Source organism: Xiphophorus hellerii, chromosome 12 (genome assembly GCF_003331165.1).
Source record: "Xiphophorus hellerii strain 12219 chromosome 12, Xiphophorus_hellerii-4.1, whole genome shotgun sequence".
Lineage (NCBI taxonomy): Eukaryota > Metazoa > Chordata > Actinopteri > Cyprinodontiformes > Poeciliidae > Xiphophorus > Xiphophorus hellerii.
The window spans coordinates 27,876,154-27,903,762 of NC_045683.1; the positions used below are offsets into that span (position 1 = coordinate 27,876,154).

General features: G+C 40.4%; 1 protein-coding gene across 1 annotated transcript in view; it reads left to right on the forward strand.

Annotated features, from left to right (window-relative positions):
- Positions 1-3,515: 3,515 nt before the first annotated feature.
- gnb1l (guanine nucleotide binding protein (G protein), beta polypeptide 1-like) overlaps positions 3,516-27,609 on the forward strand; it is a 31,698-nt gene continuing 7,604 nt past the window's right edge. The window contains exons 1-6 of the mRNA XM_032578558.1: positions 3,516-3,620; positions 11,451-11,585; positions 12,067-12,192; positions 12,449-12,611; positions 17,722-17,814; positions 25,190-25,405. Coding sequence (XP_032434449.1) covers positions 11,476-11,585; positions 12,067-12,192; positions 12,449-12,611; positions 17,722-17,814; positions 25,190-25,405 — 708 coding nt within the window. The 5' untranslated portion in view covers positions 3,516-3,620; positions 11,451-11,475. The remainder of the gene's footprint in view (positions 3,621-11,450; positions 11,586-12,066; positions 12,193-12,448; positions 12,612-17,721; positions 17,815-25,189; positions 25,406-27,609) is intronic.

Here is a 27,609-nt window from a genome sequence, read left to right on the forward strand (position 1 = left end):
CACTGGTACTTGCATTAATGTTACCCCTTAAACACTATAAAATAAAGACAATTAAATCTTGAATATACATGGGATGCATTCACAAGCACTGTTTCTGCTGCTTAACAGTAAGGTTAGAGATAATGTTTCTGCTTGTGCTACTCATTTTTGTGGACAGGACCTTGAGAAACGGCTCTGTCTTTAAAAATGGGGAGTTTCAAAAAGAACTGATGAGAACATTAAGCCAGACACGGGTTGCCTCCCTGCTTTCACTGCACAAAGGGAGGACGGTTCGATGTTGCTGATAGTGGCATTAAAACTGCATTTCGCTCCACTCCTCAAAGTGATAACCAGGTCGGTCACTCCTCGCCCTCCCTGACTTCTCTCCGTTCTCACCTGCAGAGATGCCCAAGAAAAACATGAGCCAGCAAGGCCTCGCTGTCACATGTGATGATACCGGCACGTACTTCTAGGCACCGTATCTTCTTCCGCTACAGAGACAACTTAATGGATACTCATCCATGTGCTCAGGTACTACTGGGCCTCACCTTGACTCCATAGCTACTCTGTAGGCCAGTTAGCTCCCGTCTGACGTCTGTTGATTTAGGAACAAACTTTTCTTTCTTGGTTGACGTCTTTTCAGTCCATGTTGGTGTTAAACTTTCTTATCCATTGACGGCAGCACTTCCGTTTAAGGGTACGCTTCAGCTGCTTGGTTGTTCCTTTTTTTGCAAACGTGCGTCTGCTTTCTGGTGAAATTGATACAGCCATTTAATTTGTACTGTTGGGTCTGCATTTGTCAATAAGTGGTGAGTTCTTGGGTCTTTATGAACGTCACTGGACTTCACAATTTCTCCGGGAATACAATGAAATTAGAAATGTACAGTGTCCACAGCGACTTAAGTTTATTGGCAAAATCCAAAATGTTCAAGGAGCTAGCTAGATACAAAACAAAATGTAAGGACTGCATTCAATTGTCAGGTGTGGTCTCAGGTATGCCTGCTGCAACAAAGTGCTTCTTTGGTTGCATCAGGTGTGCTGAGTAAAGAACAATTCAAACAACTGGACAGTTGACAGTAGCATCAATTATTTTAGAAACATCAATCAAGAAAATTGTCGAAAGCATTCAGAGATACAGACTGTTGCCTTGTACAAAACGGCAACGGTCAAGGAAAATTGTACAATAAGATGGCAAAGACCCTGGACGATTAGATCGGAAGCATATTTTGTAGTTTTAAAGGAACAATGGCTTCACCACCTAAACATGGTAGACAGATGAAGTGTTCTAAAACTTTGAACACTTGCCAGAAAGCAGGTGTTCAAAATCTCTTGCCACAGTAAATTGACCGTGACCACTCACCTCACCAAAACCACACAGACTTAAACTGTAACATGTTTTCTTCCAGAATTGTCGGTGATTTAGCTCCATCTATCCACTTCATTCCCAAATCATGCTGAAAAGGTGCCTCCCTACAGCATCATTCAGCATGCATTAGTGCAGGGATGAAATGTTAATCTGCAGTGTTCATTTTCTGCCATACACAGTTTATTTTTGTAACTAGGCTTGCTGTGTCCTCTACATCAATCAAGACTTTGGACGCCTTTCTTTCAAGAATAACTTTCATGTAGTCTTTTTCTTCTACTTCACATTGACACGATAAAATCCCAGAAAAATGTAATAAAAAAACAAGATGATAAATTTTTTTTGTTGTTCAAATTTGAAGGTTTATTTGTGAGTTTTTCCAGAGACCTATACTTCTCTGCGTTAAGAGAATAGCCTGGGGACAGAATGCCAACAGACTGGAGCCTCAGAGATCTCATCCGTTTCAATCCCACCGTGGTCTGCCGGTTGCCCAGTCTGACCCGCAGCCTTTCTAATTTGGTGATGAGCTGTAAAGTGACCTGCCTGCCCCGGGTTGCAACAGGAGTGGGATTCCAGGGATGGGTGACACCGTAGAAGGCACACACATACACGCACACGCCTACACACACATACACCACCACCCTTGTCATTCTCTCCCGGTCCTCCCTTGGACCCACGGGGAGACCAAGGCACCTGCTCTCAAGGGCACCCCGACATTATCCCTCTGCACCCATCCAACTTATGGGTAAGGTGAGAAGCCAGGAATAATTGATAATGATGTCAGCAGTGCTGTCTGTTTGGGCAGAGCAGGAGACACTTCCTCACCCTCCTGCAGAGGGCTTACTGTCCTGGCACTTCCATTAGCGCTAATTAGTTTGAAGTCTGCCATTCCGTATTTGTCATTGGGCGCGTATACGTTTTTGATCTAGTGAAATCATTTTTATTCCTCTGCTACTTAGGCCTTTGCTGTTTAGTTTGATTGATTTTCTTAGTCTCAAACACTCTGCTTGCTTTTTCTCTCTCCTGCTCAACCACCTGCACTCTTTATTGTTTCATTTTTTGAGGGGAGGTGAAGCAGGGGGGAGTTCAGAGAGATTGACTGACTCTAATCCAAGTCCACAGAAGAGGTTTAAAGCACTCTAGTTTCAGCTAATCTTCCAGCTCGGGCCTAGCCGGGCATGAAAGTCGCTTTTTCCATGATAGGAATGGACAAATAAAGGTTTTTCCCAGCACTCCTATGAAAGAGGTCTGTGTGCTCTGTGGATTAGAGAGCCCAGCGTTTTCTGTCTCTGTTTCACAATTAGACTGAAATGGATGATTCCTCAGTCTGTGTTTATTGCAAAAGCTTTTTTTTTTTTTTTTTTTTTGCAAGACTACAAAATCCTATATTTTGTTATATTGCAAGAGCAGGTATGAAAATAGATCTTCTTAATGAAAAATGTGACATGTGTTACTTTGATGCATTCAGAATGAGCTAAAACCAACTTTTCATTTTATTCTCCAGGCCAGCAAGCCATCAAAATGCCATCAGTCTTTAGATCTCAACAGTGCTGATGAACAAAATTTCATATTTGTTTCTGTTTATTTCTTTCCTTTTCCTCAGTCTTCTAAATGCTATGACCACATGCCTCAACGGTAAATAATCTCAGAATGTAATTGATAAGTGCGGAACAACCCCTCTGAAAGGTTTGAACCAGCCTGAAGCCTTTTGGAAAATGTTTCTAACAGATATGCGCATAAAGACTTGTGTTTTTGACAGTTTTCCTCAGCAAAATAGTTTGAACTCAGTCACATTGTATTGAGAACATCTGTGACCCTCAATTTTTCTGGTCTTGCCACAATCAATTTTTCAATAAAATTTTGCTCAGGGCTTTAACTAGGCCATTATTGAACATTAATATTACTTGGGTAAAAAAATGCTAAAGGCTACAAAAGACTTAAGACTGAGGAGAGAATCACCTTTCAGCAGGACAACACAACCAGATTCATTATAATGGTAGTTATATTGAAACAATCTTCAAGTATAGAGCTAAACCTAACAGAGAATCTGCTCTTCATAGAAGTCAAAGTATTATTCACGTAAGAGTAATGAGTGAGAGAGAGGAAAAAAAGAGAGGCGCGCTCCTGTGTGTCTGTTTTTGTGAAAGAGAGAGAGAGCGCGAGTGAGTGACGTTTCTGATCAGGCACTTAAATGGGCAGCTCCTTCTAAAGGGGGGGGTCCTCCTTGAAATTCAGTTTCCCTGGCAACTCTTGACAGCACCGCCGTCTTCCAGACATGGTACTTATTTTCTAAACATTTAGTGGGTTGGGTTTCTTTTTTTGCTCTCTAGACTGACAGTGAAAGCAGGCTGACAGCAGCCGCCATGTAGCTATACTGTCTGTGCAGTGTTTGTAGTTCTATCTGTGGGTTGTTGCTAGTGTTTAGCTAAAGTTAGCCAGTTTGTTGCTCAGCTTCTCAGTCTTTCAACCATTAAGAAACTATTGTTTCGTGGATTTGTAAGCTGGTTAGGTTCAAAATTAGGTTAATCTTCCGGCTGGAAAATGTCATTGGACATTATTAGAGAAGATGGCATCCAGCTCCGTTCAAAGAACAGATTAGCATACGTTCATACTGCAATCAGTGCCCAGCAGACCTTAACATGGTCTGTACAAATAATGACCAATACTGAGCTACTTTAAAAGCAGACAAATGTCCACGATTACTTGACGATCCTTATTTTAAATCCCAGTGTTTGTTTTTTTTAGCTTCATGGATGAGACAGACGTGTTAGAGATCTCAATTGGCTTTTCTATTCATAAATCATTACTTGAGTACATTCTTGCAGAAAAGAAAAATTCCAATGTTGAGAAATATTTATTTTTAACAAAGTCATCATCTGTACAATCTGTTTTATTGATCCATTCAAAACGAATTTAAATGAAACATTTTTAAAACATACTTTACTTTTAAAATTGATGAGTATCTAAGAACTTCTAGTTAGTAATCAATGACTTTCTGTTTCCCTGTGGTAAAAATAAAACCTGACACCAACGTCCCTGTTTTTTTTAATCCACTCATTCCATGATGGCACAGTGACTCATAATTATGTTACCACAGTAACATGGGAAAATATGTCTAAAGCTTACCGTCAGTTGTCTACACCTGGTATCCGTAAGAACCATTAAAGATCATCAATCTGCCAACTGGCTCCTTGTGAGGCATTTCTGTCCTACCATCATAAATGTAAACATGTGGAGTTTTATGAACATTATACTGTAAGTACTTTAATTGGAACACTGTGACTAAGTTTGAGGTTGTAGGCAGAAAACACAACTGAAGGTTTTGTTGTGGAGACTGATGGAAAAGACAACTGCTTAGTGTGGTGGAGGATCTGTGATGCTGTTCTGTTTTTGGTCTTCCAAAGGCACCGGGAACATGCTAGAGTGTATGAAATCAATTACAGTATTTGAAATACCTGATGATTAAAAAAAAAATCAAGTATGTCATAAGATGAAGAGATAAAAGCATAAAAGAGCTGTGGAGGGTTGTTAAAAAAATAAGTAAAACACTCTCACTGAGCGCTGTCCTGTTGCCAAAATCGATTGTTACAAAGTATTAACAGCAAGGGATCCAATAATTGTACCACTGATGACGACTTTATTGAAAACACTTATTTCTCGGCATGGACTCTTGTTCACCACTGAATAAATATGCTTAGAATAAAAACAGGATATGTCAACATTTTTCAGCGTTAAATTATTCTGCTCCAATACAAGATGAAGTTGTGTTAAGGCTTTTTATCCAGTTTCAACTGGGGTGTAGTGAGAGTGCACTACTTTGACAGGTGTATTAAATATTTACAAGGTTGAGCTCTGGATGATCTCCACTATGTACTAATAGTTAAACTCTGCCAAAAAAATAATTGTTCTTAGTTTGGTGTGCACCAACTTGCTCATACCTCCCTAAACATGACTGACAGCTGAACCAGTGAGGGGTGTCATGTTTGACATGCTGTAACTCCTGTTTTTTTTTTTCCTGCTCTTAATCTCTAGTTGCATTATTGGGATTACAGCACAATAAGACCTTCCTTGTTTTCATGTGTCAGCTGTATTCACAGCCAAATCCACCCCATTTCCAGAAGACCCATCCCACCCAAAAAAAAATGCGTGGTGATGTACGATGACACTTGAGCTGTCAACCCTCTTGAGTCCCTTTGTGCTGTAGTGCCCAGGTAGATGACCTCGTGGAGGAAATGGCTGATAATGCAAACAGATAAGGCTCCTGGTACCTGTTGACCACAGTCAGAACCTCCTAAATCAGGTCTTCCTGACACGCCGCTCCATCTGCGACTGCCTCAGCGACACCCACAAGGCATTGAGCCCTTATCTGCCGTGGCCCCTGCTTAGCATTCACGCCATTCATGCGAACAATGCTACCGCTTCCCGCTCATTGGATCTGTGACTGACAGTGGGTGTTGGTGCACTTGTGTCTGACTTCAGCCTCTATCTGACACCGGGCTGTTTGTCCAGTCTCGATACCCCCACCAAGACACAATAAAGGGCGTGCCGCTTCCCTTGCTGCTTTTTCCAACTGGACCTCAGTAATGGAGCTTGCTCTCTATTCGGGACATCGGCTTCCTCCTCAGGAGGACTTGCATTAGATGGGGGAGGGTCAGGACAGAAGGGCTGACTAGTGGTGAGTTCACCACCTACTGACCAGCCCGCGAGGTAAAAATACCATTATGTTCAGACAGTAAAATGCATGAAAGCAACAGATAAGGGTCCTGAATAGATGAGATACGATGGGTTAGCCAAAGATTAGGCCGTGCATTGAGATTGATCAATGATTTAAAGTGGGGGTGTCCAAACTTTTTGTCACATGGGCCAAAATCAACAAGTCAAAATAAGATTTAAATAGTTTTATGGTTGCTCATTTGTGTAATTCATGAAAATACATGAAAATGTGCCAGTGGCACAATGGGTTTAGTACATGGGTACGAAATGGGTCGTAAGGTACCAAGTGGGGCAAGAAATGAGGGTTTTGATTGGTTAAGCGGTGAATTGAGCTGCTGCTACTTTGTGCTTCATACGGACATCGAACCGTCCAGTCGCTTTCTCTGGCGTCTCTGTGAAATTACTTTACTTTGTCTGAGAAATCGTAGCAGTTTTGAGACCGTAACGTTTTACCGTTGGCCGAGCCACGCCTAACTGGAACTTCTTCGCCAGGTGTCGGTTTTGGGTTTTCATCGTTCGGCTCACGTCTCATGCTCAACTGGTCCGATATCGGAGCTCGCATCTCCGGATCCTCCGTATTGGCCCCCGTGAAGCGGGGCCATTACAAAGCTCCTATAATACACCCTTGTGATCGGCATGCCCCTCCCTTCCTGCTCGCTCTTATTTATGAATGGCACATATTATTTTTGACAAAGGGGGCAACTCAGGTGGGTAGCTGCTGCTGGGATCACATGATACTCTGTACAGAGCGAGGAATGTGGACAGGCATCCCTCCCTCGCCTCTAAACTTTGATGCAGAATATCATAACGAATACGCCTGACACATGCTGCGATGAAGATGGGGGGAGAGGGGCTTTTTCTGCAGTCATGGGGGCATGAGGGGGCACAGATAGTGACTGTTTGATCTGGAGGTCGCCAGCCCCCTCGATGGTGTTGAGAGATCCTTGGCGGACGAGGCTGGCTCTTATTTAATAACATGAAGGGGAAGCAGACCTTTCTCTCATAATTAGGCCTAATTACCTGGTAGGTGTGGACAGACAGCCCAAGAAGAGACAAACTGCCTTTATCCACAGTCTTAGAGTCAGATTACCCCCAAGCTGTCTTATCTGTTTGGAGGCCAGCAGGAACCTTGGTACTCTTCTTCTCGCTGGCTCCTGTATATTAACCAGTCAACCTGATTTATTACGGCCTGGTCCGTGGCACCCGGATTTAATAATGCATCTTCATTACTCTTCTCTGTAAGTCGGAGAACCTTTTCCAGGATGTAAACCGGGCGACGCGTAGTTCTGCTGACCTGTTTTTCCTCTGCAAACCGATGCAGAACGCGTGTGAGAAGGATCCAGTCGGCTGTTTGTAAAAAGTCCCGTCTTCCTCAGCCGAACTGGGAAGCAAAACACGCACACTTATGAGATTTCAACAGAAAGAGTTTGACAAACGTCGGCCGGACTGTTTGCTCGGCCACCTCCGTCTGTTGGCGAGCAAGGCTCTAAGGGTTCGTTTGAGTGACATCTCGCCGGTGGTTTGTTTGTTTGCAGTATCTGTGTCTCTTTACTCGAGCCGCCTGCGTGTTTGTGTTTGGGTTTGTGGGCGACTTACTTGCAGCCACAACAACAGGAGCCATTGTTGGAGGCAGTTTCAGGGACTGGAAATGGCTGATGCCTGGGACAAAAAAAAACAAAAAGAATGGCAGCACTCCCAGGAGGAGCTTGTGGTTTTGGGGATAAAGTGGCAAACATACTTATTTGTTGCTTTGGTTCTAATAGCATCTCGGTAAATATGAGGTTTTCCAAGTTAACGCAAGAGATTAGCCTGTTAGTAGGCATTCAAGAAATCACCCAAGTAAAGGTTTAAAAAAAAAAAACTATTAGGTGAAAAAGCTACTCAAGTCCAAATTGACTGAAATGTCTGATTTATCTTTAGAAATGGTGTAGTCACAGACATATGAAATATTGTGCAAATACTGGAACTTCTGAATAGTAAAGTGGAAAATAAACAAAGAAATCAATGACGTATTTACCAGACAACCAATTAAGGAACAAAAAACATACATTCCAAAACCTGAACTTTTCATAACGTGAACCTTTTGCACTCATCAACTGGATAATCTGACCCGTCCAATTTTCTTTTTTGGGGGGGGCTCTGATCGGTGATTGGCAGGTTTAATACTGAGAAATTGTATAATTTTTTTCCTTATTCAATGAATGCATTAAGACAAAGAACATTCATTTTCTGGCTATAAATACACTAACCAACATCAAGTTCTTTGATTTTATTAAACCTTTTTGAGTTTAATAAAAAAAAATAGAGGGATATGTTTTGCAACATAAATGAAGATACACATTATTTTTGTTCTATTATTTTCAAAACGTCTTTCCCTGTCAGTGAACCTGCAGCACATGTTTTGTTATCCTTAGAATTAAAAATAAAATCAGAATTGGTCCAAATCTGAATCGGCAAATAATAAAAAATAAAAAAACAACCCAAAAAAATTTAAGTAAACCTTAAATTGGTGTTGGCTTGGAAAAACCTGATTGGTTCTTCTGATAATTTATACATCATCAAATCTCTTTTTTAAAAACTTGCTTCTACAAATCTTTGAAAGTAGCAAACCAGAACTAAAAAACAGAAATACATTGTTATTAGGTCGTGTTGCTAATAGGAGTTAGTTTGGTCACTGAGCATATTAAGGAACAAATCCCACTGGATTTTAAATCTGGAAGTTGAACACAGTTACTCTGGGCTTCCAGCTTCTGAATTAGAAGGTTGTTTTTCTGCTTGTTTTAAATGTTTAAACTGTTGAATTTTCTCCCAAGCCTGCCACCGAAGAGCCAGTTCATTTGCTCCTTGCTCCTGGCCTGGGAAGTTGTTTTTTTTTTTGACTGACAGCTGGTTATAACACATGGCTGGAAAGTTTTGCAGCTTTGGGGTTTTTTTAGACAATGAGAGGAGCCAGTTTTCTGTTGTTGTTTCTCTGACTCAGAGCTTCATCAACCTTGCTGCAAGAGGACAATAAGAGATGCTTAATCCACCTGTTATCAGGATGAGCCTCCTGCTCAGGAATGCAGCCTTACCCACCTTTCACTAGAGGAACGGCTTAACAGACAACCCCCCCATAACAAAAGCTCAATGATTTTCTTTTCTTTTTTACCTTCCCTTTCATATACAACCCCAAAACAAAGTTATTGGTTTCTTTGTAGATGCATATAAACACAAGCAGTGTCCTGATCAGGTTTTTCCAGACTTGTCTTAGTTTTGGAGTTTTCTTGGAGGCTTAATTACAATTTCAGGAAATTGCACTTCTTGTATTTCTAAGATGTTGTTTTAATTCAACTATTTCATGTAACAAACATTGACGTTGGAATTAAACATGCTGGTTCTTTGGCTGAGAAAGTCATTTTGAATCCAGCAGAAAATGAAGGGAATTAAAGAACATCCATTGCATGACAAAGTTAGCCAAATATACCTCTGTTTGGTATTGTGTTTATATACTGGAAAAATTGTTTGATTTTTCAGTTTTGATTCATTTAGTGATCAAGAAAAAAGTTCAGATCTCCTGATCAACAGGGATGTATACAGGCCAGAAAAGTCTGGAATGTAAAATGTTTCCCTGATTTTTAAATAAAAGATTATCTGGACTTATTGTGTGCGGCTATGTGTGATGGATGGATATTTGGATTGTCTAAGTGGAATTTGCCTTGAAAATTGTGTAGGATTCCTAGATATTTGTAAAACTGTCCAATTCTGATCACCGTCTGATTGATTCCATTGATAAATACTAATATCTCAAGCAGTCATAATTTTGTGCATGTGTTACTTTTGGATTTCTAGAATAAAAAAAAAAATGGAAGGGCGCATTCAATTTAAGTTCATTCAACTACAGGAATACTTTATTCATCCCAAAGAGAAACTAAATATTGTTGTCGTAACTCGTATCTTTAGGGACATTGTGGACGGTGATGCTGTGGGCAGAAAGGAACTCCAGTAGCAGTCAGTCTTGCAACAAATCTGAAAAGGACTCTGACTGAAGACTGTTACTGTATGAAAGTCTAATGACTATCACGACATTCTGACAACTCAATATTTGGATAGCGGAGACGATATTCCACAATAAAAGATCCTGGATGTCACCATCATTTGTTAGCAAGAACTTCTAGCCCACCTCACTTGCTTTAGCTACTCGGTTTTTTTTAAAAAACATCTTGCCACGGTTGCGCATCATAACACCTGTCCAAAATGAAGAATAAAAATATTTCCTGCTGCCCATCATCCAAAACCAGAGGGGAAAAAAATTGTCCAAACGTGCAACGCCTCAACGGCCCCCCACAAAATATGAACAAAAGGCGACAAAAAGAACAAATCAGAACTAACGCAAGAGAACCGTTTACCCGTTCTTGTGGTGCTGGTGTACCGACTGTGTCCTTGTGTGGCTGCGGTCCTTTGAGCTTAATTAGGCGGGCTTGTCGGGGGTCTCTGTCTCTCTGCTTCGCAGGTTGACATGGACAATTTAACCACTAACCTCCTGAAATGAGCTGCTTCTGAATGCCTCAGGCTCCAGTTTCAGTGTCTGCTGATTGCAGGGGGCTACGATGAGTAAAAGTAAAACAGGAAGGCAGATCGTAGAGAAGCTGCTTTTTACCTGCCAAGCACAGCTGAATGCTACATTAAGTTTATGATTTCACATTGTTTCTCGTCTTTCAAAATGTTCCGGAAAACTTCCGGATTGACTGTAGCTGTTCCTGTGCTGACTCACGACGTCAAAGAGTTCATTCAGTTGTGATCAGATGCAATATACGCTGGATGGAGTAAGATCTCAAGGAATGCAGCCTTTAAAATCCGTGCAACACCTTGATTTTTTTAACAGGTTTTTGTATAAACATTGGATTTAAACAAGAATCGCTAAGAGTTCCTCGCATGAGAAGATACCCGAGTTTCACATAGGAGAGTCGTTTCCTCCCAGCGTGTCTGTGGTTGATTCGGTTTCCTCGCCTGCCCAGCCAACAACCGACATGAAAAGTCTGAGATGTTACCTTTGCCTCTGGGACAACGGCTGTTGATCGGGAGAGGAATGACGAACCCCAATCTCTTGTGTGTTTACTGTAATTAAAGTGTCACGACTTTTGATTTATGACGCGTTGAGTAAGAGAGTTGTTATCACATGAAATCATAAAAAAAGGTAGGAGGGTGGTTGTACTTACAGAGAAAGTAGGAAATGAAGACGCTGAGTCCTGTGTTAAACCCGAAGCTTGAAGGCAAAAGGGAGCTAATCTCAGATTGCCTCTGTTCGAGGTTTGTGCAACAACAAAGTTAGAGGGCTTTGCAGAAGTTGCAGAAGCACAGTTTTTATCAGTCACCAAGGCATGTTTTTAATGGAGTCCAATGTAATTTTATGTTTCAGTGTTTGGCCTGCACTTGATTGGTCGATGTCTCGTCCAGCTCCATGTCCCGTTTATACTTTAAGAGGGGCCGGCGCTCCTCTTAACACCCTCCACTTCAGATGCTCTGGAGGTGACAGCCCCCTGCTGTTTTCTGGGTAAGTCAACTAGGGCTGAAACGATTAATCCGATTAATTGTGATGAATTGCGATGAATCGATTATTGAGATGATTATCAACTAATTCAGGAATCCAATCATTATGTGGAGTATACAGACACTGAAAAAGTTAATTTGCTGAAAGAGCAACATATCAAGAACAGCAATTAGAGAACTATTAGATCTATATGCATTTTGCATTTAAAAAAAAAACTTACCTCATAACTTATGAGTGGAGCTGTGAGTTGAGTAATGCTTACTCTTACTCATGTTCATGACAGGTGTTATGTCGTGTTTATGACGGTGTCATGGCAGTCTTATTCACAACCCGTCAAATAAAGTTACCAAAATTTTTATGTTACACCTCAGTAGATTATTGACAAAACCGCTGTATTTTTTAGAATAATTCAAAAAAATATCTGGTGTTTGTACATTTGCAGTAGAGACTTTGTAAATAACCAAGTGTTTGCACCATTTTGTAGGTCTGCAAAAGGCGCCGTCCACATCTGGAACCTGAAGAGCCGGAGGGCAGAGCGGGTTCTAGAGGGTCATGGTAGTAATTCAGTCATCTGGGTCAGCACACTGCGGACAGGAGATACTCTCATCAGGTAAGTCTCAAGATGCGCTCCTATTGGTTGGTCTGCAGACACCTGCTGCTGGACCCACCTGCAAAACTTTACCTACGTCATCTCCTATTGCTTTACCACATTAGGATTAAAGGATTTATTTAGTAAAGCATAAACTACTGTCAATAAATGCTTTTAAATCTCAGAGTGACAATTTAAGCTGACTATACATTTGTGTATGGATCTTAATAAGCATAGCTTCTGTCCCTTTTTCTTCTTCTCTCTGTAAATGGAGCAGTCAGGGACGTGACATGCGGGTCTGCCTGTGGGATCTGACAGAAGGCCGCATCGAGGCGCTGGACTCCGTGTGGACGGGCAGTGTTGGATTCTGTCAGTGCTCCGTGCTGGAAACGAGCCCGTCCAGCTACCTGCTGGCCTTTGCTGGCCCGCAGACCGAAGAGGTGAGAGGTCAAGGCACAAAGGGTATTTCTAAAGGTCGAGGCGGTTAAGTCTACCGCCTTGATTTTACAGCTTTGCTAGCTAATTTTTTTGCATCTGTTATGGGTTAGAGCAAATTTATCGGCAGTTGGCTGGACAACGTTTGGATTTGCCTCTGGTTCACGTCTGTTGCCAACCCAAAGGCTACATGCATTCTGTTTATTACTAGTTTAATAAGCAGTGCACTGGTGCAAAGGAATTGTCAACAGTGTCTTTGTTGACACTGAAATCTAATTTATTTATTTTTGGCTTTTAGTCGGTAATTTGTTAATGGATAACTGTATGTCTAAGCAAGAGCTGCTTTCTTATTTCTGAATCCACTCAAGGACTGCGAGCGAGTTTGTCAAGACTTAACATGATACATAAACATAAAATCTGCAGCCAAGAACAGTCAAACAGTAACAGTAATTAGAATGACATCATTAGAAAAACAGCAGGGAAGAGCATGAACTTGATACCAAACACAGTGTCATTAATCTGGAGCTTTTATAAATGGATTTGTAGCGCTGTTTTTCCTGGACGGACTGGTTATATCACAATCAACTTTAAGGACAAATGTCGATCTACACTTTTTGAATTGGTTGTAAATTTTCTCTAATCGCCGTCTGATAGTTTATAGTTGATTTGCCTTAAATTGTGTATCTGTGTATCAATGTGTGAAAGTATCTTTAATCTTAAGCTCTTTGAGTTGTACGTACTTTTAGAAAAGCACTGCATGTATTCAGTCCTTTCACCATTTTTACACCGACATAAAACATTTATAACTCTTTATAACTTTTGGGGAAAAAAATTAAGTTTTAAAGCGAAAATATTCCTTAATATAAGGAAGAAGGAAGAAATTTTGAGTGCTAGCACTCAAAATATACAGACAATTCTTCTTTAAATTAAAAATTGTAAAGGCAATGCCAGTAGTGCAACAATCTGAAACTTAACACATTTCAAAAATGTAAAACATTTAATTATCTGAAGGTGTGTCACGTTAAGATTTGGCCTGTTTTCCCTCAACTTTATGTGTGTGTATGTAATGTGAAATAGTTTTACTGTAATTACGATGTAAAATACTTCAGTCCATGTTCTGACTCTCTTTTTTTTCAATTAGACAAATATTACATCTGACTGGATTACATCTCAGTCAGCATTTTCATTAGATTTCTAAAAACCAAACAAAATTGTCAAGCATTTTATCATACTTCTCCTCTTTCAGGATTTGATTTGATTTAGTTCTTTTGCACGAACGAACAATTTTTTTTTTTATTGAAAACTATTGTAATTTTTTTTTTTTGTCAGTAAAATTATGACTAAATAACTGGCTGTTATTTACAGAAACAGAAACAGCAGCTACAAAAACTGATGCTTAAGCCTAAATGCAATTTTACACAACTAGTTTCATGGTTTCACGAGTCAAAAATAACCCGATTCGGTCATAGTAAAAGACGAAATGTCATGCATGGTGGTGGTAGCATCATCCTGGGGGTTTCACTGCAGGTCTGGTGTGAATGAAATAATAAAGGAGAATGTCTACCTCTGAAATTTTTTATTTTCCTCATATTGGAAGAGCTAATAGACTTCTAGAGTGACTTAGACTCCAACCCTATTGAAAATATATGAACAGTGATTGGTTTATGTGATGGAAACCAAACAATTTAAATGAACTCCTTCAATTCATATAAGTTCTTAAACATCCAACCAGAATCACGCCAGAAGCTTGTTGATTGCTACCAAAAGTGTGTGGCTTCTCTGCGATTTACTAAGGGATTGCTATCTAAATAGATTCTCGCCAATACTGTAAATCTCATATTTTAAGCCAGAAATTGTCAAACAGTAATCAGAATGTTTTCCTTATTAAACCTCTGTGGAAGAATTTAATCTGGACCAGGAGCTAAATGTCGGTCGGTTGCGGTCGCGGCTGGTGACTTTCCTTCTTATTGAACGCTCTTGTCTAAAGCACCTAATAACCCTCAGCGATCCTTCGAAAGTAAGCTAAATTGTGAGTTTCAGACGGTAACTAATGACGAAATCTGTTTTGATTGATGAAATAATCCAGGCGTCTGCTTTATACATTGAATCCACAGGGAGAAAAAAAAAAGGAAAGAAGTTAACTTGGAGTGAGATCACACTTCTGTCCGTCTCGTAGTTAATTCACGACGCCCGCGAGCTTGTACGGTTTTTGTGTGGAGCCACTGTCTGAGAGGTGAGACTGGATGGGGAGAAGGCAGCCAGAAGCTCATTCAGCCATCTTTTATTGCCTCCAGATTCATGTTACGCGCAACTTGAAAGGGCCGGGGACGGTCACCTGATCTGGTCAGACGTGCCTCCGCTAACCCCTGGGTCCAGCATGCCCGGCCAGCGGGGCGCCTGTGACTCCCAGCACCTCAATAATGCCATTGTCCCGACAGACACAGACAGAGACACACCTATGCAGCCATTAAAGGCAGACCAAAACGGACTGCGGCCCTCCTTTTTTTTTTTTTTTCTCTCTCGTCATTTGGCATCTCCACCCCATTCCACAGACATAACGGGCCAAGACAGATGCTTATCATGCATGTGCAAGTAAAACACCCTCATTAACGAATTTCTGCAGAAACAATGCACAGGCTCATGCCAATAAGCACGCACAATGGCGTGATTTACCACATGCAAAAAACCCCCCCAAAAAACAGGTCAGTATTTGGATATATGACAAAAAAGCAGACAAAACAAAAAGTTCCTACTGAGGATTTTTTTTTCTCTCTATTTACTGCTCACATTGACATTCCTGCCAGCAGCAGATAACTGCTGCGGCAGAACCATTAATTAATAGCGTGGGCGTTTTATTTATGGGGCAGTTCGATGCCACACATGAACAGAGATCACCTGAGGCACAGAGGAGTCTTAAAAGCTCCCTTTGTCAGGCACGCAGAGGTAAACATGGAGGACAGATGTGGCCTAGTGATAAAATACAGATCACTCCCTTAAAGGGCTGTTTAACGTGAGGCCTAATGACGATGAATATGCGAATCATCGGCCGGGAGTAAGCCGGAGGAGTTCGTTTTGCCCCTAATGAGGGTACAAACGCGCGCACTTTATCACTCCATCTTTTTTATTAGAAGTTGGTTCCAGCGTGTGCAGGGAAAACAGGGCTCATGTCGCCGGGTAAGGCTGCAGCTGGATGGGTCATAGACAGCTATGTGCTAGCTGGTGGTGGAATGATCTGCGGAAGTCTAAAAAAACAAACAACAAAAAAACAATAATTATAATGACATGATTCTGGTTGCAGCTGTGATGTTTGAAATCAGCAGGCAGGTTCTGACTTGCAGCTTGTAAACAGATATTGCTCCCGCAAGTGTGCTTCCCCCAAATATGCAGCCTTCTTCCAGTCGTGAAGACAGATTCATTAAGATATATATACAAAAATAATTTGAGTTTAATTAGGCTAAATACAGTGCAAATAAAAGGTTTTTATTACCCCTGATTCTTTTCATATTTTGCCACACCACAAACTTCAAAGTAATGCATTCGAAATGTATGCGATAGACTAACACACAATTTAGTATAATTGTGAAGCAGAAGAAAGGTGCATGTTTTTCTAATTTATTTATTTTTCACGAATTTACCATCCCTTATGCTTTAATATTGCTAAATAAAATACAGTGAAACCAATTGTGTTCTGATGTCAGCTTCACTTGTTTTAATAATTTATTGATATTGATGAAAAAGTAACAGCTTATACGTGAAATAATCTGCCACTTTTTCCTAAATTGTTGGCTTAAAACAAGCTCCTATTTCTTGCTAAAAGGTTACTTCCAAGTTAGCTTTGTCTTATTTCAAGCGCACCAAGATATTTGCACTAGAAACTAGACCAAAAATATTTGGTAAGATTTTGTTTTTGCAGTGCGATTATGATTGTTAGTGAGGTGCACCACAAGTCTAGGCTTTTATCCAACGCATCATGCGAAGTCCCAGTCGGTGTTTGCCAGAAGACATGGAAGGAACACAGAAAACAAGTGGAAGATGGAGCTTTAGTCAAATTTTTTGACCTACACTCGGATTGCAATGTGTGGCAGAAAACACATTAGTGTCATGGTGGAGGCAGCATCATGAAATGACCCAGTCAAAAGTCCAGGCCTAAAGTCAACAAAAAACAAATCTGCAGCTAGGCTTGGAATTTGCGTCTCCTAGACACTCTGTCCACCAAAGCATGAACAAAAATATCAGTGTAATTGCAGTGAAACATATGACTCAGGGTTGCTGAACACAACTTCACACCACAAACGCCAACCCATACATCTTTAACCTTCTGTGTCACAATTATGCGCCACTGCGTGTTGTTCTAGCTCACTAATATGCAATGAAATGCATGAATGTTTATGTTTTTAACCTGAAAAAACGTGAAAAAGTTTTCACTATTTACTGTGCAGGTTAAAAAGACGTTGAGGTCTTTAAAGCTGGATGCAACAATTTGGTTTAGACTGAAGTATTTAAAGGAGGGGTGCTGTGTATTTTTCAGGCACAAAGTCTCATTATATAACACAACCAAGAAACTATGTCACCTTCAGTTATTATAAATATGCTGTATATATATACACATATATCAAACAGAAATTAAAAGAAATTTTAAGTTGCAGTTTGATGCCTTGAAACTGGCCTCTGTCTCTTTAAGAAGCTCCTACTCTTTCACAACAATCCTTCTCCATTATCCTGTTTACAACTGGAGTGTTGGACTGAGAGGTAGTTTGCATGGTAATCTCAGCAGTTCCACCAGGTGTTTGCTAACTGCTGCCGCCGCTAATCTGGAGGTGCTTAACTGGAGACTGCACCTCCGAGGTGGAGCTTTGTGGAAATAAATAGTGCTTTGCGAGCGGGCGTTTAAGCACCCTGGAATGGTTGTCATGGGAGATTCAAGGATTTCTCAAACATGAATGAAAGAATCAAAGCAACACTCCAAGTATGTTTCTGATGAGGGACTAACATTGTAAGATAAAGCTAAAAAAAAAAGTCTATCTTACATAATACCAGTTCTTTAAAAAATGCAGCCTTACAGCTTTTGCACACAGGCATGAATCCCAACTGAAACGTTTAATCTGTTCTCCACAGATCAAGATTATCGAGATGCCCAGTAAGAACCCGGTCTGCACGCTGACACCAGACACGAAGCTGGGAATGGTCATGTGCGTACAACTGTGGAAGGTAAGCTAGCTCTGGCGCCATCACCCCTTTTCTCTCCTGGTTGTTTAAATCTGGACACAACTGTGTGTCCAAACTTTTGGTCTGTACTGTATATTGAACATGCTTTCCTTTCAATTGCTCCAAATTACACGACTAGCTGCAGTAACAGACAAATCAACAACAACAAAAAGAAAAATCGCACACGCAGGAGACACAGTCTGATTTACGGCTCAACGACTCGTCCCGGGCCATTTTTCCATGCACTGCTTCTCAACTGGCAGCCGGCCCCAACACTGTAATTAGAGCGTTTGGAAAGGCCGTGGGTTCACATCCATATATCAGCCTGCAGCTGTATATCCAATCTGATCTGAGCAAAACGTCTTTGTTTTGTTTTGTTTTGTGGACAGACACCGTCGAGCCGTTTTATTTTCCTCTCATTAATGTGATCTTATGATTATTTTCACCGTTAACATTGGCTTTTTTTCCCTTTTTAATTTTTTTTTGTGGCAGTTTTGGGACCATAGTTAGAGACTCCCTGTTTTTGTGTGCGTTTTATGAGCTTGTTAAAGTTTACAGGCAACAGAAATTAAAACCCTGCTTATTGTGTTTAAAACTACAGCCAGGCAGGCTTCCAGGAGGCCTGCGCCCGGCGCTATTAAAATAACTTGAAAAACAAACAGGTGACGGTCTGTTTCAGAGCGTGTCGACGAGTTTGTTTCCAAAACCTTCTTTGTTTTGCTTTGATTCTGCTTGCTGTGCCTACTTTTCATCTTCTGATTTATGAACCGGTGCTGCCTCCGCGCTGAGTGCCAAGAAACCAAATGATCAATTATAGGATTATAAATGATATAATATCAATGTAATACAGCACAGGCAGCTGCCTGACTTCAAAGCTAAACAGGCTCAGGTGACTGTAAATCATTTTATGGGGATTCCTTAAGAGACAAACACTTACTCCCCTGCTACACTTATTTAGTGGAAAACATATTTTTATGATTGTGTACAGATCCTTCCTTCTCTGTCTAACTCACTCGTTTAATAAGTTAAAAGAAAGAAACATCTCTCCACATCAAATGTTTATGAGCTGCCCACTTCTTCCTTTAGCCCACAACGCTGGAGGCAGTGGCCCCGCCCACAATGACCTCTTCTCTCCGTCACTCCTCTCATCATTCGCCTCTCGCCATTTAATAGTGATGGTCCTTCTTATTTCTAAAAGCAGACTCACTAGTAGATTTGCTGTCAGCCAACAAGACCCTTTGTGGAGGTCTTGTCGGCTGACAGAACTCCACAAAACAACAGCAGCATTAAACAACATTATTCTGTTTCACTTTATTATTTTATTCTCTTGAAATAAGTCCGGCTTTAGTTCTGGAGATGCAAAACCTGGCAAAAGTCTTCACAATCCTTGAACGTTTTTCACTTTTCGCAACTTTACGACTATAAACGTGATTAACAGTGTAGTATAAAATTATATCGTTTTGGTTTTTTTTAAAATTATAGAATATTATATTAGGAGTAGTAATATGATACTACTGCATAATTGTGCGCTAAATGCTGAAGGAAAATGTGTTTTTTTTTACCATTTTCAAGATTTGCAAAAATCTAAAAGGTGAGCATTTTATTGTATTTTAGCCCCTCCCACCTGCTCCCACCTAAATAAATCAAAGTATTTGATTTACAAATACTTTAATAAATCAAATCTTGCAGCAATTTCTATAATATAAAGTATTTGCTCAGATGCAGAGACCAGACACTTACATTTTTGACTGTTTGCAGGACAATTCAGATCAGTCACATTGGATGCAGATTACATGTCAAATCTTTCCAGAGATTCCCAATTAGATTTAGATTGGACTTTGATTAGGACATTCCAACACAAGACTATGCTTTGATCTAGGGCTACACTGATAAGTTGGCCCCGATTTCCTTAATTTTGGGAAATCAGCAATCGGCCGATAATTATATGAAAAACCGATATCCAGCAATAGGCCTTTGAAAAAGCCTGTTGCGCTGCTGTGGTAGAGGACAGACAGACAGACAGACCCTTCCACCACATCTGTAGGTCCGTGGTCAACAGTAGTCTCACCTTAGCAATTTTTAAAAATTATTTCTCAGACAAAAAAATCGTTATTAGCAAATCAGGATTTTTGAAGATCAGTGATTGGTACGTAAACCATATGTGGTGGCAAAATGCAGCACCCATGTACATCAATTACTCTCACTGCTATTGATTTACTTTGTTACCTAAAAACCCAATAAGACTCATTAAAGTCTACAAAATGTGAAAGAACTCCAGGGAATGGACTCTTTCTTAAAAATAGAGGTGTATACTGTTCTATCCCTCCCCATCTGATTGGCTTTGATGGAGCGAACAATCGAAAGTGGCTCCACATGTGGCTTTGACTGGCGCGAGGACGCCGGGCCCTGGCCGCGGGGACGGTGGTGATGTACGACGTGCGAGGCTTCTGATGTGAGCGGAGGCTGGCTGGGGAAAAAAGGAAATGTTCCTTTACAGATATCCATCACTCTGAGCTCATCACCTCGCTGCCTCGTGGCCATCACATGGTGGCGGGAGCTGAACGACGACCACAGGAAGCGATTGGTTCCTTATGTGGAAGCAGCTCCCGCCCGAGGCCTGCGCCGCGACATCAACAACTCAGGCTTGTTCATGGGTTATAGGGAACTAGGTTTTCACTTGGAACTAAAAGAAGAAAAATAAATACATTTCTAGTTTTCCTTAGACAAAATAAAAAATTACCCCATTTATCTTCACATTAGCATATTTTTCATTTTGGTTTTCTTGAGTCCCTTTCTGCAGCCAACCTTTTTATCGCTTTAAAATTTCAAAAATGTTAATGTTGATCTGAACGAAACTCCTTACAAGTTATTTTTCATCCAGCTATCCCTTTCCTAGGTGATCAAATCATTAAAATTTGATCATTACCGAGATCTCTTACCTTACCTCGTATGTTTTGTTCGATTTACATCAAGGTTTATAATTTCTTTTTCTTTTTTTTGTGGTTTTATTCATTTCTACTTTTTAAATCCTGTGAGGTGTAAATAAATAGCCTATCAGAAGTCCCAACAGAGCTGGAGAAGTACAAAATACCTCCTGTAATGTTAAACGCTACTATTTACTACCGTAAATAATTTTTTGGAAATGTTTTTCTTTCTTTCTTTCAAATTATGAACAATAAAAGAATTCCACTGCACGGAAAATAGATTAGTGCAAAAACAAAGAAAACTGTAGTTGGCTACAGTATAAGTAAACAAAAAAGAAATTATTTAGTGACAAACGTACATGTTTATAAGCTGTCGTGTGGTCAAATTTAACATTTACATAAAGACATTTCAGATGTTTTCTCCTTTTAAGGTGGATGTCGCTCTATAATCTGCACTTCATAAGCAGATAGTCAAATTCACACATTTATTCAGTGTGCAAAAACTTGCCAGTGTGACAGTAAAGTCCAAGCTCCACTAAAGATTTATAGAAAGCTCTGTGGCACAAAATATGCTGTTTGTTTATTCAATTAACTGAAGGATGCGATTGTTTTCTCAGAGCCATTAAGCAGGGTTAAATGAGAGGGGAAAAAAGAGTCAACAGGAATTAAAAGAAGTTCATCTATCAAGGATTCCTTCCCTGCTAAAACGACTAAAATAGAACCAGAACCAAATACTGTCAGAGAAGAGAACAGCCTCTTTCTCTAGCAGTGTGAGGTGTGTGTGTGTGTAACAATATTAGAGTAATCAGAGGTTTTGAGAGGAGTTCAGGTCCTCAAATAAATAATTTGAAATCTCCCAGAGATTAGCTGCTTCAAAATATTTTAAAAAATACTTTCTTTCTTTTTTTTTTTTGGAACGATTCATTAAAACAGTTCTTGAACAGATCTTCAAGATCCAGCTCCCTTCAAACAGCTGTTAATCCCATCTGTTCGCATCACGCAGCAACCTGAATTTACACCGGTAACCAGCCAGGACTGGTTTAAAAATGCTCAAAATCCAAATCATTGAACAGGAAGAAAATGTAATTAGATACATTAGTTTAAGTGACTTTAATAGTTAGAAGTTAGCAAGTTAGCAACTACCAACTGTAAACATTTTTAAAGTGTCCTACCAAGCACTGGCAGAGACATAATTTGCAGAGAAGCTATGAAAGATCAAAATAATCGCTTTGTATGAAGATATAAGTCAACGGAAGAGAGAAAACAAACTTCCATAGCTTTCTTTTTTTTTTTTTTTACCCATCCAGGGGGTCTTTTTGTGGGCTCTAGTGTCCCTTATATGACAGTAGGCTGACAGGAAATGGGGAAGGAGAGGGGGGAAGACATTCGGCAAATGTCGTCGGGTCCGGGAGTCGAACCAGCGACGGCCGCGTCGAGGACTCAAGGCCTCCAAATACGGATCGCGTTAACCTCTACGCCACCACGGCACGCCCCTCCATAGCTTTCTTTAGTGCACTCAAGACGGTCTTTAGTAATTGAACAAAATGTATAAAAACCCCTAAACTGCAACAGTAGAAGAACTGGATGTTCTTTCAAAAATAATGGAAAAAAAAACAACTAAATGGAGGCTGGTCAATGAGGCTTCCAAGAGCCTGACATCAACCCCTGAAAGAGCTGCAGGAATTTCTCAGATGGTGGATGTGTTCTACATGTGTCAGCAATATCCCGTGTTCTCCATATCTCTGGTGTAAGGGCTGCAAAACAGAATCCTTTCACTTCCAAAGAAAATATCTAAGCCTGGATAAAATTTTCTAAAAGTAAGGTTATGGTCTGACGAAACCAGACTTAAACTTTTGCACTTCAATTCCGAAAGATATGTTTGGCTCAACCGACCCTGGCCATCACCAAAGACACGTCACACCCAGAGGGAAACATGGATAAGGTGAAGATCAGTCCCGTACACTAACCTGTTTTTATCCCAAAATGTCGAGGTGTCTATTTAAAAAGTGAACAAGAAGATTCATTTTATGCTTTAGCATCACTTTGAGGGACAGGATATGCCAAAACAACAACATTCATTAATTAAGCCAAAACTGTACAAAATATATATACATTTTGCCCTTAAGATAAAAATGTGGCGGCGCTTTAGCTTCGCTCGGCTCAAATTCACTGATGTTATGCTGTCATTGCAGATTATGAAGTATTTTTAAAATAGTTTTCTTATTTATAAAATGAACTGTTCATTTACATTTGGTAATATATAAATAAAAAGACTTAAGAGGTCAAATGAAAACTCTGTAGAATGTGCCAATTTTTCTTATCCGATTAACCGTCCCTATAATACTTCAAACATTGCCCCTGAGTTGGCAGTTCAAACATTTCTTTGAAATGTTTGAACTGCTGGTTTTTAAAAGAAACCAGCAGTTTCTTACTTTTGGAGTTGTAATCTAATTTCATTTTAACCAATGAAACCCTGGGTAAAATCTGCACCACTTCGGTCGCCCCGGCACGCTGCTGTTCTAGGAAAGGCGGTTCCTTCCTCTGGTCCGTCTTCTCTTCTTCTTTGCAGCTGTTCTCCTGTGATGAATCTCCACCCAGTGCCCCAGCCCCACTCCAGCAGAGAGAGCCCTCTTGTAGAAAGGCCTGTGGAGGATATAATGAATTAGGTGTCTACCCAGGGTTCCCCGACCTCCGACCCATGACATCATCAATCAATGAGGTCCTTCTCTTAAGTGAAACGCTGGGCCCCAATCTGGATCGCTTGGCCCGGTCCCTGCCGGCAAGCAGGGGGCAGGGGGCCACTGATTTTCACTTGTTTTTATTTGTTTTCATAATCCCTCCGTGTTCGTCCTCCGCTGATGTGTTTGGAAGGCGTACACGACTCTGTCTATAATTTGTTTCAAGCTGGAAGAGGAGAAATATGGAGCGTTAACAGAGGAGAGGACTTGAACATGGATGAAAAATGGCTGACATGGTCTCTGTGCACATATGGAAAAAAAATTTCCCTCCTGGCTTCTGCATGGTACTGCGTTTTCTTCTTCTTCTTTTGGTCTGGTGTTATTTTAAGAACAAAAGGTAGAGCCAGTGCAGCGCAGAGTATCTGTGTTTATTCCTCGATCATCTGAAGTCTGGATCTAGCGTTGACCTTTCATAAGGCTCGACAAAGTTCAAGGCTTTGTCCAGACAGTTGCCCAACCAGGTGTGTGTTTGCTGTGGTGTGTTCAAACTTAAAATAAGAAATTGTGTTTTTATTTTATTTTCTGTTTATTCATAAGAAACTGGGATCTCAAGAAAAAGACAGTGGTGTTCCTATGAATCCTAAACCTTTTTCCACTCTTTCTGTTTCAGTCTTTTTCTCCCAATGTTAGTTCAATTACTCTTTATTTTATTATTTACTTATATTAGACAACATCTCAACTCTACCATGTACTTTTAACTGCACAAGATTTATCCTTTTAATAGAAATATATGCTGTGCTTCATGCTTGTTCTCCTGTAGGTCATATACTGTCCAGAGACTTAGGGGTGGGCGTTTATCGTATCGTTTGTTATTTATCGGGATAAATTTCTTATAGTGATAGGATTTTGATTCAACATTGTCGCGATAAATTCCAAATAACAGTGTTTAAAAACAAAACTAGAACTGTCCATATTATCAGGATTGTTATTTTCACTATTTTTCTCCCCACTAATAAATTAGAAAATATCACTAAATGTTCTTATAGTGCATTTCAGTGATACAAAATAAACTTCTGACTGGTGTCTAAAGAAGCGTATTACAAGTGGGGATGTTTTTCAAGAGCAGCTTTTGTGATTACTGTGCCATGAAGTCACAAAATATTATGATAAAACTTTAAGTCCATATCGCCCACTCCTGCAGGGAATATTAAAAGGCGCTCATGTCTTAAATATTTTTGACATTGTGCCACAGACAAACACAAAATTGCCCATTTTTTGTAATTAAAATCTGAAATGTGTGGCATGAGATCAACCTTTCACTGTAGTGATAGCTGTAAGTTTTTTGGGATTCAATTTTAAAAACGAAACATTATTTCACAACCTTAATATATAAATCCCAATTAAAAAAAACATCCAAATTTGAAGGTCTGCCATGTCAAAATCATAGTCCGACTAGGGCAAATTAAAATACTAATTGCATTTTGTGCATTGATAGATGTTGAAAAGTATCAAATGATGGATAAAATTATACTGTTGTGCTGCAGAGAGCAGCTGACTGACGAATGGAGGCCACAACATCTCTGAGTGTCAGCCAGAGCTTCCAGACTGATAACCTCTGCTCCTCTCAGCTCCCAGCACCACACTTGTTGTTTTTTTCTTTTTCTTTTTATGGCTTTCTAAACCCCCGTGTTCATCTCACTTCTTAACTTGCGTTGCTCTCCCGCCGTTCCTGCTGTCCCTCCTCCCTCTCTCCCGTCTTCCTCCCCTCTCTTGCAGCCTGACTCGGGTCTCGGACCGCTCCTGTTGGCTGGATACGAGGACGGTTCCCTGTTGCTGTGGGACGTAACCCAGAGGTCCGAGCTGAGCCGTGTCAAAGCCCACCCCGAGCCCGTTATGTGCCTGACCTTTGACCCCGGCCGTCTGAGGGGCGTATCGGGCTCCTGTGAGAAGAAGCTCTCTTCGTGGATGCTGGACGGCCAGAACCACATACAGGTTAGGAGGCTCAGGGCTTATCCAGCTGATCTGCTCGCGTTTGTTGTTTAGGCTGCAACTCTAGAGATCCCGAAGATGTGTTGCTACTTTCTGACTTATCCAATCCCTTTATTCGTCATTTTTGACCGTTTCAGCTAGCAGTTGCCATCTATACATCTGTTTTTATTCCCTTTATCATTTTCTGAGCCTTCGGCTTCTCGTCCTTAATTATAGATATCCTTGTTTATTCACAGTATAGCATCAGCTTCTCCATGTCAACTTTATGCATTACTTACAGCTAGCTAAATTATTTTTTAATATTATAGATTAGAGAAGGACAAAGAAGCCATCTTTGGTTTCTAGTAGCGGAATATTTTTCACTTCTCACCTTGAACGACCTTCACCAATGACTGACAAGCAGGAACGATTTTGTTGTACCAACAAAAGCTCTCCTCGGTGTGGAAGTTGTTACTGTGGGAAGAAGAACCTTGGATTAGCTACTTTCAGTTTTAGTGAGCTTCTTAAAAACTTAATCCAAGGACGTAAGCAGATGTAAGGAAATTGAAACTGTATTTCGCTGCGACAGAGCAAAACTTCCAACGGATCACAGTAGGACTGTTTTGTCCAACTGAGCTTTCAAACTCTGCTCCGAGTCATGTGACAGTTTTGAAGTGGAAATGTTTGGAGGAAGGTAAGAATATGAAGTGTGCTGCAGTAATGCTTCCTAACCATGCTAGGAAGTTTAAAAAAAAAAAAAACAACTGATGTCCATAAACAGTTTGTCCTTGTTTTAATATATTAGCATGGGTGAGCACACTTTCGCTAGTGCGCTAATAGTGGAACTTATTTTTCTATTAGCACTTTTATTCCTTGGAACAGTTTCCGTGCTTAGTTTCCCCCAATTGAACTTTTCTGGATGAATTATAATGCACTAATTTACTTTGCTGGTTTGTAAACTTTCAGTTGAATAAAGATCAACATCTGTTTGGACAGTTGAGAACTTTTCAAGTAGATGTTAATATTCATGCTCTTATTTTGAAAAGAGTGAAGACTTTTTTTTCTATTTTCTATTTCCTCTCTTCACATTCTCTCTCTCTCTCTCTATTTTTTCCCCTTATAACTTTGTTTCAAACAAGGAATGTACAAGAACAAAATAAAACACAGACGGTAAACATTATAAACATAAACAAAAATATCTAAGGACATCGTAGAACATGTAAATTATAATCTCAAAATGAAGTTGGTGATTGATGGTTATAGTCTTTCAAGGGCAGATACTTGAATTAAAGTTAGCTCTTTAGCATTAGCTACTGCTAAATACCAGGTTGGTGTAGTGTTAGCAGAACTATTATTTGTTTTTAGGGCTTTAGTGTAACTAACTGTTTAGTTAGTGGTGCCCACCATTAAGGATTAGTTAAATCCTGTTTAACCACAACTTCTTCTCTCACACATGACATGACGTCACTGCTCCTAGTATGAATAATCAATGACCGCTCAGAGAAGGTAAGGCTGAGCTTCACTGCCTGCTAACTGATTGTTGCGCCCAATGGTCATCTAAATCCCATGGAGTGGAATAAATGGTACCAGAGGAGAGGAGAGTGTTGGCTTTCGCCCGACTTGCTTGGAAAACATTAGGGGCCAAAGAGGAAGAGGCTCAGCGGGGCTCCAGGGGCCATAAATCAGCTGCTGGTTACACAGTGTTGGCAGGGCTAGGGGCCAAGGGCCAGACTGAGGCTGTCACTCCAGAGTCAAACCACCCACAGACACTCTGGAACATAGTCTCACAATAGACCTTGTTAATATGTTCACAAATAGCAGTTGTTGTTCTGAGGAATCTCTTTGTGCAGCGAATAAAATTGGAAATTTTAACTGATATTTTAAGAGTAATATAGAAGGAAATTGTTCGTACGTACACTTGGACTGGACGTCGCAGCCTCTCACACTAACGTGTGTTTTGCGAGAGTTCCAAATTCACACTCCCCCGCCCCGCCACACTTAAAGAGATCACATCAGCTTTCGTGCCATAATTCATTTTGCTTAGCAGCTCCTGCTTCAGAGACTTTCTGCCTCATTTGAAGCTGTATTTTCTCTTGATTTCATGAGCAAATAGGAATGCTTCTATTTTTCAGTCAAACCTCATGAATCAACGCCAAGGGGAACCTACGACTGATATAGTGGGCTCCTGCTCCGGCGAAGGGGTATTATTCTTTCCAGGGCTTTTTGCA